Consider the following 15171-nt stretch of genomic DNA (forward strand, 5'->3'; position numbering starts at 1 on the left):
GTGGCTTTAAGAAGAGTTGTGCACAGTACATATAGTACATATACTTGCACTTGTAATACTGATAAATGTATCATTTATGGATAAACAAGGCTGATAATACAGTATGTGTAACATGATCTTTAAAGAAAAACCTATTTAAGTGTTATTCATTTGTATTTCAGCATGTGATGTAGGAAAACTGCGATATCAGTGACAGACAGGAGGACATTTTGGCTATTTGTATTAAATAATATTGTATACCGTTTAACTTATTCCTGCACTTCCATCTAATTCCATTTACCGGTCTAGTTTTTATACATGAAATGATGATTTTAACCTTTTTCACTAGGAACATTTCAAAAATCAATTAGAGCAACCTTTAAAAGTCTTATGACTCATGAAAACAGAATTACATACGAAACTGAAAAAATATTGTTACGCCTCTTGAGCTTCAACACAATTCTATTTTTATTTATTTTTTTACATCAGGGTGCCAGATCTTTGTGTTTCAGAACACTAATCCAACATGATACCCTGTTAAATTCACTCTAATACCTCATTATTTACTTTCACTTAATCAATGTTTAACAATCCTCTGGTGTTGTGTAACAGCACGTGCTTTGTATAGTACCTGTATCAACTTGCAATGTCGAAGTAAAGCCCATGGATTACATTTTAGATTTGACATTCGCTACCAGCTGAAATTGACAAGAGGAGTACAAAGCAGCGAGCTTAAAGCTGTGGGCTTTAGGACAATAATCTAACTTTTATTAGTCTGGTGTACGGCAGAAAAACAACTATTGTAAGGCAATCAGCATGCTTTGTGCACACTTGCACTTGTATGACATAAACATCTAAAGCATTTTTCAACTGTAAATACCCATTTCTGTCACACACACCATTACTTTGTACAAATCAATTCACAAATTTTGAAAGGCTGTTCTACTTTTAAGTTAAAATGTACACTGGAAGTACTACAACACGGTTTCTATACAAGCGTGACTATTCTGAGACGCTTTGTAAGAGTTAATTTACTTCTACAAACGCTTCAAGTCAACATTTCTTTGTCCTCAATGAAGGCTGTTCAGTGAAAAAGTGATCTTTAAATCTATATTTAGATTTCATGCTCAACCTTCCCTACTCATGAATGATTAAAAGCCACAAAAAGGCAGGAGGATCCTACAGGTTTCAAAGCCCTTGATAGGCTCTCATCGTGTCGCACCAACTATTAAAACAACAAATTAGAAAAACGGTGTCTCTTAATAAATCCAGCATATCTCGTCCAACAATGTGAGACACTAACAATACAAAAAGAATTTTGAGATACTTGAAAAATACTGTATTTTAGGGTCATGTACTCTTACAGAGGATCACATTGACATTTGCTTCAAAACGCACACTAGTACACTGATTAACAAACCGAAGCCACTGTTCCACATTTAATCAACATTCAATTCAACCTTCTGTCAAAAACCTTAAAGTTGTCCTAAATGGTCCAGGAAACAAAAATACATAAAGAATGCATAATCACTTTGTGCTGTGAAATATTATAGCATGTCCTTAAACTAAAGCCCTTAGGGTGATGTAGGTAGGATTGTGAAGATCCAGGACTTAGCCAAAAAATGTGAACATCGAATAACTGACCTGCTTCATGTAGTTCTACTGGAACATAGGGTCAGTTTCAGCAAATATGACAGAAAGTTAAGTTTTATAAGGCTTACCTACTGCACCTTTAATGGTGACATCATATATGTGTCAGAGCGAGTCGGGATCAAGTCGGACACAAATCTAACCGCCACGCATTGGGCAGCGATCACCGCTGATAGATTCTACGCAGGCTTGGCTCATCTCGAACGAGCCTAATATCTCAGAAACATCAAGAATGAAAAAATGAAAGCTCCAGAAGATCCATTAGTATTTTTGGTTTATGTTTGGCATTGGTTGGATCAATACATCAATTCTAAATTATGCCAATTTAATACAACAATCTACTAAAGTAAATAACAGATTAGAACCGTTTTGGGTCCAGCTGTAATGATTATGAAACGGCATGAATCTTGTCCCTTTGTCTACATTAAAAGATGAAACTGGTCGTCTACTATTACTACTACTGCCACTGTCAGTAATATCAATATTTATGCTACAATGGCTACTGCTATTACTACTGCGGAGAGTGAAATGTGTGGCCAACACTGCTCGGGCTAACATCAGTAAGCATTATTATTATTTTTTTTTTAAATATGGTAAATTATTTCATTCTTTTTCAATTTAGGATAGAAAATATTGAATCTTCAGATTTGTCTTTAAAAGCAGTCTCTCAGTTTGACAACACTGTACTGTGTTTGGTATCATAACGCTTAGTGAAAGAGTACAAACATGACTTTTTGCCTCTTATTGCAGCATAGTGTCTAAAACATAATTATCGTGCCATTATCGTGTAGAATTAACACAGTTTGTGTTGATTTTGTTTTTAATAATAAAACACATAGGAACACATGCAAACATCAGCCTGAGGTAAAGCCAGCCACATACTGTATTTACAAGCCATTCACTCGGTTAGGAGCTACAGAAATTCAAGGTGTACATCTCACAACATATCTACTAAAGTGTGTATGTTTTGAGATGTATGCCTTGAATTTCTGTAGCTCCTAAAAGAGTGAATGGCTTGTGATTAGTTGGCTGGTTGTTTCATCTCAGGCTGATGTTTGCACATGTTCTTATTTAATGCGTATTATTATGATGTCAGGTCTTGATGCAGCAATCGCCCTTTCTCAACACAGACAATTTTCTCCCATGGGAGACACTAAAGTATTCTTAACCGTTATCACATTCATTCAATGACTATACATTTTTTGGCTTATCATTACTAAATCTAATTGTGGTTTCCCTAAAATGTGATATCATAACTACTTACTACTTCACATCAACTGCCATGGTGAAATGGTTCATGGACATTTCTGCCTTCCACTGCTTAAAAAAAAAAGAAAAGATCATACACATGCATTAGACTGGCAATATGTAAAACAAAAAAGTTCCCTAAACATCTGAAATGAACAGTAACATATTTGCTCGAATACGAAGCAGCTTTGTAACATAACCCAGAATCCCTTTAGCACTTACATACTACAGAATAACTTATTTCCTTGGACGCTAAAAAGGATTTTGACAGGCTGAAGAGAGAGAACTTGATGTTCTTGAAAGATCTGGATTTGGATCAAATCTTTCTAATATTCTGCCCCTTTCATAAGTGATTGGGGAGTGGGAATGGGGGAGTGGGGGGTGAACAAAACATTAGAAACACCTTTGAGTATTTCAGGATTTACTGCAAGGCTACTATATTGGATTGAATTAGATTGCACAGGCTTACCTAATAAACTAATAACTCAGTGTGTAATGTGCCTCTAAACTGAGGCTTATGCTAATTCCTAAGTACTTCTAGTGACAGGCATGAGTCCCCAGAATGTAACTATTAATAGAAATACTTCTCTTTTAACTCATATTGCAGGACTTGCATGTATGTTGAATCAGTAGAGTGCGCTTGCGCATACTTTGTGCACACAGGCCTGACAACTCTGCAGACAGGAAGCTTTCTGTGACACAAACCAGGACAAGAGGAGTCCAAATATGGAAATGGTCAGATAAAAATAAGAGTTGCTTAACTTCCCAATCTTGGCCCTGAGTGGAACGGCGAGGGCTAAATATAAAAGCGTGTGTGGTTTGTCGTGTCTCGCCTCTGCAGCAGCTCCCAGGTCCCTTACCATATTATTAAAGTATTGTTACTCTACTCTCTGCCCAGGAACCTCGAGAAAGAGGAAGCAGCTGACTAAATACAGCAGTGTATCATTACGTACAAAATAACTTTCGACGACGGCCTCAGTGTGCCAGTGGGTGTAAAACGGCACATGAGATTTTGGAGATATTTGTGCAAACACATTGTCCTCTTCCCCTGACACCTGTCACATCACACAATTGTCATTGCTGCAGAAATGGACATCATCATAATACTCCCTTTTAAGTGTCTCAAAGGAGATAGGCCACAAACATTCACAGCAGCACACTTTCCCTTTGTGTGCTCTGTAAACCTGGGGTTTGGTACCATGGCAGTATCCCCAGCAGGCCTCATTTAGAGTGCTGCTCAGCAGAGACTAGAGCCAGAGAGCGGCGGATCTTTGTGGCTCTGCAGCCAAATCAGAGGCCTGATACTGCTCTCAGCAGTCTACGGGGACTTCTAAAGGAAGGACGTGTCCTCTTCCGCCTTGTCAGTACTTATTAATCCCAAAGATCCTCACACCGTGCAGCTGGGGCAGCTTGGGGATGAGTACAGTGAGCAGGGAAACGGTGTTGACCACAAAATGGACCCGGTCGTATTTGGTATAGAAGCTGGTTAGTATATACCTGAATCAGGGATAAATAAGAGAAGGAGGAGTAATGATTACAAGGGTAGAAATGAGTAACTGCATTTATGTCTGCATTTCTCTGAAGACATTTTGTTAACAAGCCTGAGGAACACAACAAGGTATTTAGTAAAAGAAAAAACTACAATTAAAAAGATTTAAATTAAAGCTGTCAAAACATCACTTTAAAATGTACAATATGTAATTTTCTGCGCTAGGGGTCAAAACAATAACAAAAGACAGTTTGGGGATGTTAAGTAGCGTGGGACAAGGTGGGACAAGGCTGCTTTATGTAGTGTAAAAACGCTGAATAAAGAAGCGATATTAGCACACACACGTACACACATTCACACCTTCTCATACGGACCATGTGCAGTAACTCTAGTACTTTTAGTGTGTATATTTCTTCCATTTATGATTGTATTGTTTAACTATTTATTTCTTGTCTTTTTAGATTTTGATTTATGTTTACTGGGCGAACTGCTGCTAAGAATTTTGTTGTTCATTTTTGTGCAATGACAATAAATCTTCTGATTGATTTGGATTGCTTATGTGGACACAGGGCGTCCCGGAGGAGCTGGAGCCGAGCTGCTTTCTCTGATGAATTTAGATCCAGACATCCAATGACTAAAATCCTTCATCCAGTTAAAATATATAGTTAAAAAACGACAAAGATCTAAAAAGTGTATTGGTCAATGTAAGCTTAAAAAGTAAATTTATCACACCTTCTGGCAGACAACTGCGATGCTGACGCATGCACAAAGGGGAAATGGTGCCAGCACACAACTTAAGAAAATATATAACACGCTGTCTAGTCATTTTTAGACATTTTTATGTGGAAATGTTACATATTATACCTCTAAGTATGCAGTAACCTCTCACTTATTTTTCCTCTGATAATCACAGCAAGATGTTTCCTAACTCACACAGTGCCAACACTTTAGTTTACGAGACTGTTTTAACACGCTGCACAGGGTTGAAAAATCACATATGATGCTACAATGCTAATCTACAGGACATATTGATGAAGCTCATTTTTAATGAAGAACAACTCAATAAACAGACCGAGAGAGTGAACGAGCCACAGACATCCAGAAATGCCTCCAAAATGAGTTTCCAGCAATTCCTGTATAAACCCTGACTGTGTGCTGGCTTCATGCTGGCAGAGGACACACAGATGTTCCTGGTGAGACACTAGAGTCAATAAGAAACAACAGTGATCTGATATAAACAGCATTTTAGATGTAACTGCACACACACACACACACACACACACACACACACACACACACACACACACACACAACTAAGGGATTTCTGTGAGCTTAGAATGAGGAATTGCCTGCCCTGTTCTCTGCTGAACAAGTGAGGACATGAAATAAAGGCTTTCAAGAGACTTTTGAAGATATGTAGCTTTTACATCAGAAGGCTAGAAACTGACCACTACTGTAGTCTTCTCCTACTGGCACTGGTTGCAAAACAAAATGACCGTTGGTACCAGCGTGAAAAAGTGTACGCCTGCAAAAACTGCTTTCACGACAGTGTCCAAGGTGAACTGGCGAATCCACCCAAGGGAACCTGGGGAGCTACCTGTAAACTGGTTAATAAGGACAGAAAAGGGCCTTAAAGCAGCAATGGGTACTGCTGTAAATACTTAGTAAGCACCTTAACAAGTTGTGAGCTAGGCTAGTACAGGAGCAGCAGGGACGCTAATCAATCAAAACCCAAACATAGAGGTACAAGAGGAGGACATTTTGAAATGGACAGGTGCAAAGTAAATTCAGCAAAGGTACAACTTTGTACCATTTTGGTCTGAGCTAAAAAGGTAAAAACAAAATCAATTGAGACCCACAAACACAATTGGTGCTGGTGGGCGGGAAGCTGGTGAGGGACCATGTTATTCTGGTTGGTCTGTCTGCACGGTCTTCTTCTGTCTACACCTTACCAATGCCAAGCTTTAATTCTCCACAAGGTACCACCCTGGTCTACATGTTTCTCAGTGTGTATTCACATTTAGACTCCCCGCCCCTTTATGATCAGCTGTTCCCTCCACTTTGTCACACAACCGAACGTCGAGCATTAGGTTCGGAAGGGTCACTTACAGAACAATGGGCGTGATGGTGAGGAACTTGCGTGAAGCAGTGAACTGCACACCATAGTCCATTTGCTCCCAGTGTGTAAGCAGACGAGCCTTGCCCTGATCTGGGGTCTCGAAGGGCGTCCCTTTGACCGTGTGAAGTAGGAGGTACATGCACTGCAACGGACAACAGACACATTGCAAGAGACAAAAAGAAGAGCACTGCTGTAACATATGACTAACAAATATCATACTGGTGGATGACACAATTATGTGTAGAATATTCTTGATTTACTGTATAGACCCCAAAACCAAGAGGAAGCCCACAAGCAACAAGTGGATGTGTGCTTAGCATGTCCAGTGTAAGGAACGCTTTATTAAATACACTCCTGTAACAACAAACTGTAGTTAATATTGTACTCTTCAGGGCCAGACACACAGGAATACCTCAGCTTTTGAAATTAAATGCTGGTTGAAACATTACTGGCACCCATTTATTAACAAAGAACACGACTAAAAGCAGTGAAGCAGCAAGTAGGACTTGACTTTCTTCCTACAATACCTTTGTGCAGCGATGCGTTACCCTCTGACTCTTACTCCACAAAGCCTTTCACCCAGCTGCACTGTACAGTATTGTGTCCTTACCTAACCTGACTAAAGAAACTGCGGCACTGCTGGTTCCCCCTGCTCCACTCACCAGATTGTGAATGAGGTTGGTGAGGGTCCAGACCACGGGCACGCTGGCAAAGGGAATGCTGAGCAGGATGACGTGCAGGAGGCCGATGCCCAGGATGTAAGACAGCCACATCCCTCTGCTGTTCATCACTCGGGTGTTGGGGTTCACCTCGCTGTGCGCCGTGCCCACGTTCATGACGGCGGTCTTGCCACTTCAAAGCACGACGTGGAAACGGGCTTACTTTGAACGTCGGCTGGCGTGACGGTCTGTCTGCTGTAAGATAAACAGAAAGAAGCCTACGCCGGATTAGCCCAGTCATCGTCTAGGGTTATTAAGACTTAGGGAAACTACCTGAACTGTGCCTGTGTCACTTATCATATCAGTTGCTTGCTCATAACTCAAGTTGTACAGTTAAAATAATCACTTCTATGTGGGGCTGGGCGATAATTATTCAATATAATTTTTCACCATTTTATTGGTTCTTTATTTAGACCCCTGTAGGCTATTGAGAATGCCCCCCTGGGGAACATTTATTAAAACAAGATCCTTGACAAAGAGTCATACACAACAGGGTACATATACAGATAGTATTTACATGAAATTACATACACAGGTGAAGAGTTACTTTCCTAATTACTAGTGACCCGTTAAATTTATACACTCTATTTGCCGTTTCCTGTATAACAGGTGACCACCTCTCTAAATAAATGTCCGCCCTAAAACAGTTTTTGATCTTGTTTTACTCTGTAGCACTTTGGGATTGCTTTTTACAATGAAAAGTGCTTTACAAATCAAATGTGTTATCTGTGTTACATGTTTCTATCTATGTCCCTCTAAATATCGTATAACAATAGCTACTCCTCCTGGGGTATACAGTACATACATGTATTTACAATATTTCAATGAAAATGACAAAAACCAGCATTTCTCATGAATGCTGTATATGATCAGGTTTTATTTAGTTTTTGTACAATTAAAAAAAAAAAAAAAAAAAAATTCTGATTCAAAATTCAAAGAAGAGTTATTACTTGTTCATTTACATATGAGGACTATTGATAACAGTAAACGCCAGTTAACACCAATTACATTATTTTCTATACTCTTATGCATATCATGATGTATTAATATCACTTATCATTACTATAGGGATGTTGATTTTAAACCATGTGGCCCAGTCCTACATTTTATAGGTGCTATTAATTCAAACCCAAACACCTAAATAAAGCTATTAATACAATCGATGATGAATTTAACGGGCACCTTCCAGCCAATGAGAAACAAGTATTTTCTGTGGCCACGCCAAGGTATACATGGAACTAACGTGTAAATTAAAATATGGGTCCACTCGGAAATAAGTACGAAAAACTGCTGATGAAATCAGTATCAGCCTGGTCAACAGCAACTGATTGTAAACAATGCATGCGCTTGGTCATTCCAGTATGCTGTCTTTCAAGTTGCCTAAAATGTAACATAATTATCCGTAACGTGGCTACTAAGAGCTACAAGTGGACTAGCGAGCACTGCTAGAGTTCCTTACATATGTTTATAAGTGAGTACATAAATCAGCACACTCACGGCAGAGAAAAATGGCTTCAACTCTGACCTGTATTAGTCCGTTATCACAGTTTTTGTCTTATCGATGCCTTCAGTTATGTAACGGGTACTATCACCGGAGACTGGCGAGGCTCCGGTGTTTCCATCAGTCATCCGGTACCATCTCTCGGCTCCAGACGTGCTGCTAAGCGCTGCCGGTCGGCTCGTGTCGGCTCACAATCAATCGACACATCGACTTTTCCTTCGTCTTCAGACAACAGCTGGTGACAACACAGCACACTTCATGATGTAACGTCACCGCTATTCGTTTTCACGGCCCCCTTTTTTTCGGGTATTTTTTTTTTTTTTTACTCAGCGCATTCTGCTCTGATTGGTTGCTGTGTGTCACGAGGCCACGTCTGACCTATTGGCGTTTTTTAAAAGAATGTGGATCACGCCCCCTTTCGACGTCACAGCGGAGGAGGGATCCCAGGAAACGGGCATGATTGAGTACGGAAGGTGTATTAAAAAAAACCCTCATTGACTTAATGTCAATATACATTTTGAACATGATAAATATAACACTGAATTAATGGTAAACTCATTGATTATATATGGTCATTTTTTTATGTGTAGGAATATGTTCCTTTCTATGTACATTCTTGTTTTTGTTGAGAATTCAGAATTTGATTTGATGTTGTTCAGTCATGAGAATGTGATCAGGGTTCAAAATTAGCACCGTTTACCAGCCAAATGCTGGTGAAAAATGCAAGTGGCTGGTAGATTTGCTTCACTCACCAGCCAAAAAACCTGATGGTAATCTATTGAGTGGCTGGTAATATTTGAACATTCACTAGCCATTTGGCTGGTGGACGAAAAAGTTAATTTTGAAGCCTGAATGTGATACAAGTAGATTAGGTAACATTTTCTATTAAAGAATAGGTTCACATTCAGGGTTCAAAATTAACTTTTTTGTCCACCAGCCAAATGGCTAGGGAATGTTAAAATTTTACCAGCCACCCAATAGATTACCATTGTTTTTTTGGCTGTGGTAAGTGAGGCAAATCTACCAGCCCCATGCATATTTTACCAGCATATGGCTAGTAGCTGGTGATTATATATATATATATATATATATATATATATATATTTTTTTTTTTTAAATGTATTTATTTATTTATTTATTTATTTATTTATTTATTAGGGGTGTAACGGTACGTGTATTCCTACCGGACCGTTTCGGTACAGGGCTTTCGGTACGGTGCACATGTGCACCGAATGGCCAAATGCAATTTTTTGTGTGCGGAACATAGGTCAATTTTCGTGTTTCCACACGAACATATTAAGTGGCGGAAGTCTCCGCATTCAGCGTTTCAGTGTTTTTATAGCAGCTGATCTACGACCATACTCGGTTGTTGACAAGCTGGGATTGGTAATGCTGCACTGTAATCCATAGTTATTTATTTATATTTTTCATTATTTTTTTATTATGTGATAATGGTTTGAGACTGAGAGTATTTTATTTAGTGGAGAACTTTGCAGCAGTATTTTATTTCTTATTCTTTTTTTTATTTTATTTATTATATTTTATTAAAAAGTGTTTAAAAAAGTGTAAACAAATTGTTAAAAAAAAGTTTATAGTAATAAACAACCTGCAGTTTAATGTTTGCATTTCTTTCCCTTACTGTAGCGAAAATGAACCGAACCGTGACTTTAAAACTGAGGTACGTACCGAACCGTGATTTTTGCGTACCGTTACACCCCTAATATATATATATTAGGGGTGTAACGGTATTAAGTTATATTAATACATATATATTAAAGAATATGTATTAAGACTTTTAAACTTAAAGGTCCAATATGTAATATATTTACTGTAATTAATCCAAAAATGACCCCAATGCGTCATCAGATATTAAGGAAACATGCCAAGTTGTCTTTTCTGACAACAATGCTAATGCCAGTATTTTCTCAATTTGAAATTTCCGTTCCGTGACGGAATTTCTGTTTGTGTTTTGGCCTGTGTGTTGATATCAACTGCCCAGTTTGACAGCCAGGCCGGGTTGCCAGATATACCTGTAAACACGTAAACTCAGCACACTACAGCTGTAACGTTAGTACAGCCATGAATGCAGCAAACAAACGAACAGGATCAACGGAGATAGATTCTACCCGACCTAAAAAAAAACCCGGCATGTTTCTAACAGTTGCGTAACCAGAGACGTAACAAACCCCGGGTAAATATTGGAGATGTATTTGAAAGATAGAGACAGCTTAGAGCCCAAAAGGACGCCGAGTTGGCTAATTTCCTCCTGAACAGGTAAGCATTAGCTTCAGGCTAATTTATCACGGCTACAAGGGACGGGCATTTTATGTCATTTAAAGGGGTGATATGATTATATAGGTTATTTCACACTGTTCCTTAAGGTCTCCTAATAGGGTGTGTAACATTGGTTGGGCTGAAAATGGCCCAAGTGCTATTCTATGGGACTTTAACTACCCTGTGAATATGGCTCTATTTGGAACAAGAGCTTCCAAATATAGTGTGCTCATGAATATTTAGATGAGCTGCACGCTGATTGGTTGAGCAAACCACATACACATACATTGGAGACGAGACAGCAGGTCTCATATTTCAGACACTGCAATGTTATACGTTGTCTGCCATTTCGTTATTAAATTCACTTCTGAGACTTTTTTATGCGAGAAATCAACTATATAAAGCTCAAATATGGGCCGTTTTACGAAAATCGATGGCTAATTGCAAATTTGGTAAGACGTGTCGGACTTCAGGAGACCCACACAGTCTGACGAGAAAGCAGCAGCCTGCTGGGTTCTATACCCAGGACAAAGACACCATTTCAAGCTAATTTAGCCTATCCGCTCCACAAAACTCTCTCTCTGTATTTCTCAGTATGGCTATGTTTACAAAATAGTGTCATCTAGTGACTTTCGCATGCATCAGCTCGAGTGATGCGTTTCACGCTGTTTACGTTTTTACTTTTGGAGACAAAGACGACAAAATCAAACTATTATTAAAGTTTATTCATGTCAATAATATTTCATATTTTTTATAATTATTCATTTATTTAAATGTACTGTATATTCTTGTTTCTCTGCACTATTATGTTGAATGCAATGTTTGTATATTTGAATGTTTTTTCAACGATGGTTGAAAAGACAACAGCAGGCATGATTGTCACTTGGGATTTGATAACGGAAAATCAAAAAAAAAAAAAAGAAAAAAGGAAACGAGGAAATAATTTGTGACATTTAATAACCTTTTAAAAAAGAATGGACATTTATATTGTATTTTAAAAACATTTTTGTATGTGATTATTTTCTTTACTTTTTTTCTCTAGTTTTTTTGCAACATAACTTAAAATGAAATACTAAAAAAAAAGAAAAACTACTAGAGGAAAAGTAATTTCATCCTGAGGGAGACATAAATGTCTGTACCAAATGTTATGGCAATCCTTCAAATAATTGTTGAAATATTTGTGGCTCGAACGACCCACCGTTCGACAGAACGGCAGAACTACATGGCCAGAGTTAGTAATTTCTGTTTAATTTAAACAGCCATTGGCTCTGACGCCTCTCTGCTTAGCTACTTGCTTAAGTACAAAAGGAGGCGCTTGACTACTAATGTACCCAAGGTGAGAGGAGACCTTGCTAGAGGCAACGAAGAATGACTGACATGCCTGATACTCTGGACCCAAAATCAAAGATCAACAGTGTCATGTTCTAGATCCCAAGATAAGCCTTAATACTAATTTAGGCCCACAGTAGCCTGAGGCCAAATGGGTCAACTGTGTTCTATACTTGCATGCAATGTTACGTGACACCCACTGTTTCTAAGACAGTGGTCTCTCTCTCTTACGCTCATCGCCGTGGGTACTATGGCTGTGTTAGCTATGTAAACCTAGAGCTCTGTTCAAATGCGAACCATGGATGACAGTGCTGTGAGATCATTGCTGGCACTGGAACAATGGCCAAATATATGACATTGATAAAACAGACCTCAGGAGGGGGGCAAATGATGACGCCTTCAGATGTCAGATCAACAAGTCGTCATCTGGATACATTTGACTTTGAAGGACACATTGTCAGGTAGATAGTAAACTTTTCTGCCCTTTCAGTAACATAAATACTGTACACACCTATATAAAGTAACGAAATAAAATTGGGATATTGTGTGTAGTGTATCCCATCTGAAAACAAAATTATAGGTTGTCTTAAGCTATAAATAAGCTGTATTCCAAGCTACACTATTCATTTATATTGTATCCTTGGTCCACAGGGCGTTGCTTTTATGTTTTGTTGTACAGCACCCATCTGAAAAAAAAAAAAAGATTTACACTCAGCCAAGCACAAGTGGGTATCTGATCGTTTACTCCTCGACGCAGCGGGTCCGGGTTCGACTCCGACCTGCGCCCCTTTGCTGCATGTAATTCCCCCCTCTCTCCACTTTCATGTATTCAGCTGTCCTGTCTAATAAAAGGCCTAAAAATGCCCAAAAATAAAAAAATAAATAAAAAAAGAACACTGGCTTCCACCGATTACGATAAAATCAAAGCTTCCAAGTCCTACAATCGTATCCATTTCCTCACAACCACATACTGTATTTAGTAGATGTTTAGATATGTTCCTCTGTAGACTACATATGTCTGCACTTTGGCTAATGCCCGCAGGTCATCTGGCTAAGCCTTTCAGACGTAATGTGATTCTGTTAACAGGACTCATGCAGTAATAAAAGCTTTTAATGATGAAATGCATTTCACGTCGTATTTTGTTCTGGCATCAATGGTTGTGAAAAACATTCTTTGCTAATGACACATCAAGAATGTACACTAAGCATACCTAACTATTCATAAACCTGTAATTTATCACCTACGATTTTACAACCATAATACTAAACTTAACATGCATATATTTTGTAGGAGCACCAGGACCGCGATATGAACCCAGGACCTTTATGCTCTGTCGGCACTTCTGTTTCAATTTGATGAACTAATTCTCATTTAACTGCTCCAAAACATTTCATGCTTTAGGATCATTATAATGTAAATGTTTCTTGTTGTAACATTACTTCTACTTGTTGAATACTCCTCAAAAGAGCCCACATTATAAGTCTTCCCTTCGTTGATTACTAGAGATTGAAGCTTGTATAGTCTTTATATTATTTTGGCACTTAAAGATTGTTGGAGAGAAATCATACACTTTACTCTCAGGCAATTGCAGCTTGCAGCCATCTTTAAAATGAATATTTGGAATAAATTCTGAGCTGTTGCAGCAGAGAAAGTGATATTGCAATGTTCTTGGCTTAGGAATTTGGTTTTAGATCTCTTGGTGTACCACAGAATGCAGCAATGTTGTAATTCTAAGTCTGTGTAGTGATTTAATCCCAACCATTAGGCAAAAAAAAAGCTGTCTGCCTATTCAACAACTTTGCCTGAATTAAACAAATCACAATTTTACTGTATAGCGCACAACATTCACTGTTTTAGTAGAAGCTACATGTTCCGCTCCTGTTTTTAAAGGCAATACAAGCTTTGAAATACAAAGATTGTTTTGCTTTAACATGTTTTGTGTCACTTTAAATTGAACACTTTAAGTTGTATGGCTATTATGTCACAATAAATATGCAATTCTTAAGGCATCACTTTGTACTATGGGACATTATGATGGGCGTTTGTCACGATTGTTGACATTTTATAGACTTTTAATAAAAAATAAAATAAAAAATAACTGTTAGTTGCAGCTCTAGTTGTCATGCCACGTTACATCCTCATTGCTTACGAGACATTTCATACATGTACTTGACAATCAAGAGCTTCTGATTGTATGTGACCAGCAGATGTCACCATCACCACACTTTTAACTGGTTGGTGCCATCCTGGAGTCTGTACTCTGAAACACCTCCAGTCGAGTACTAAGTACTGTGCTAAGTAAGAGCACAGTGGTGCAGTCAAGATTAAAAGCTATAAAAACTCATTCTGTGTTTCTCCAATTGTACTTCTTTTTTATAAAAGCATGTATCTACATTACTGTGTACTGTAAGGTCAATGTTTATGATGTGACACACATCGATGTTCACACACACGATAATTCAGCATCCTTCACCTACCAAAATTAAGTGGTACGGTTGTAGTCTGACTGTTGCTTAATGCTTTTGTATGCTAAATGAATATGTCCTGATGTATGTACAGTGCACAGTTATGATTGGCTACACCTGGCTCAAAGCAATGTATTCCAACATTTATTCGCTAACTCCTACCTCCTTGAGAGTTAAAATGTGCAGTTTTTGTTGAATGTGTTTTGATTCAAATTTATGGTCATTTTGGAGGCTGTAGTTTGTGGTCGTGTTGCTTTTTACTGAGAAGTATTTCTAATAGTCGAGCCCATTTATGACAATGAGGGCTATACATCCTCTACATTAAGAAGATCAGACAAAGGCACTCGAAATATACAGTACAATCTGTATTCAGCATTCATTGGGCGTCTTGTCATGT

General features: G+C 38.3%; 1 protein-coding gene across 4 annotated transcripts; it reads right to left on the minus strand.

The window, feature by feature from the left end:
- Positions 1-2200: 2200 nt before the first annotated feature.
- Positions 2201-9023, minus strand: ormdl3 (ORMDL sphingolipid biosynthesis regulator 3). 4 transcript variants are annotated; one of them, XM_031315567.2, is made up of 4 exons: positions 8730-9023; positions 7148-7399; positions 6476-6627; positions 2201-4374 (listed from the first exon to the last, which is right to left on the minus strand). In XM_031315567.2, exons 2-4 carry the CDS (start codon positions 7319-7321, stop codon positions 4239-4241), a joined length of 462 nt encoding a protein of 153 aa, XP_031171427.1. In that variant the 5' UTR covers positions 7322-7399; positions 8730-9023; the 3' UTR covers positions 2201-4238. The 4 variants fall into 4 exon arrangements, with proteins under 4 accessions (XP_031171427.1, XP_031171426.1, XP_031171424.1 ...); XM_031315566.2 differs by having other exon boundaries at positions 7148-7422; positions 8702-9023; XM_031315564.2 differs by having other exon boundaries at positions 7148-7396; positions 8702-9022.
- Between the last annotated feature and the right edge of the window lie 6148 nt (positions 9024-15171).

Source organism: Sander lucioperca, chromosome 22, assembly GCF_008315115.2.
Source record: "Sander lucioperca isolate FBNREF2018 chromosome 22, SLUC_FBN_1.2, whole genome shotgun sequence".
In the NCBI taxonomy this organism is placed as follows: domain Eukaryota; kingdom Metazoa; phylum Chordata; class Actinopteri; order Perciformes; family Percidae; genus Sander; species Sander lucioperca.

Bases quoted from the DNA above. Each gene is read 5' to 3' on its own strand.
- ormdl3 (XM_031315567.2), bottom strand. From the start codon at position 7,321: ATGAACGTGGGCACGGCGCACAGCGAGGTGAACCCCAACACCCGAGTG. The intron at 6,628-7,147 runs GTGAGTGGAGCA...TGTCCGTTGCAG, and splicing joins CCAACCTCATTCACAATCTG to TGCATGTACCTCCTACTTCA. The intron at 4,375-6,475 runs GTAAGTGACCCT...TCCCTGATTCAG, and splicing joins ACCATCACGCCCATTGTTCT to GTATATACTAACCAGCTTCT.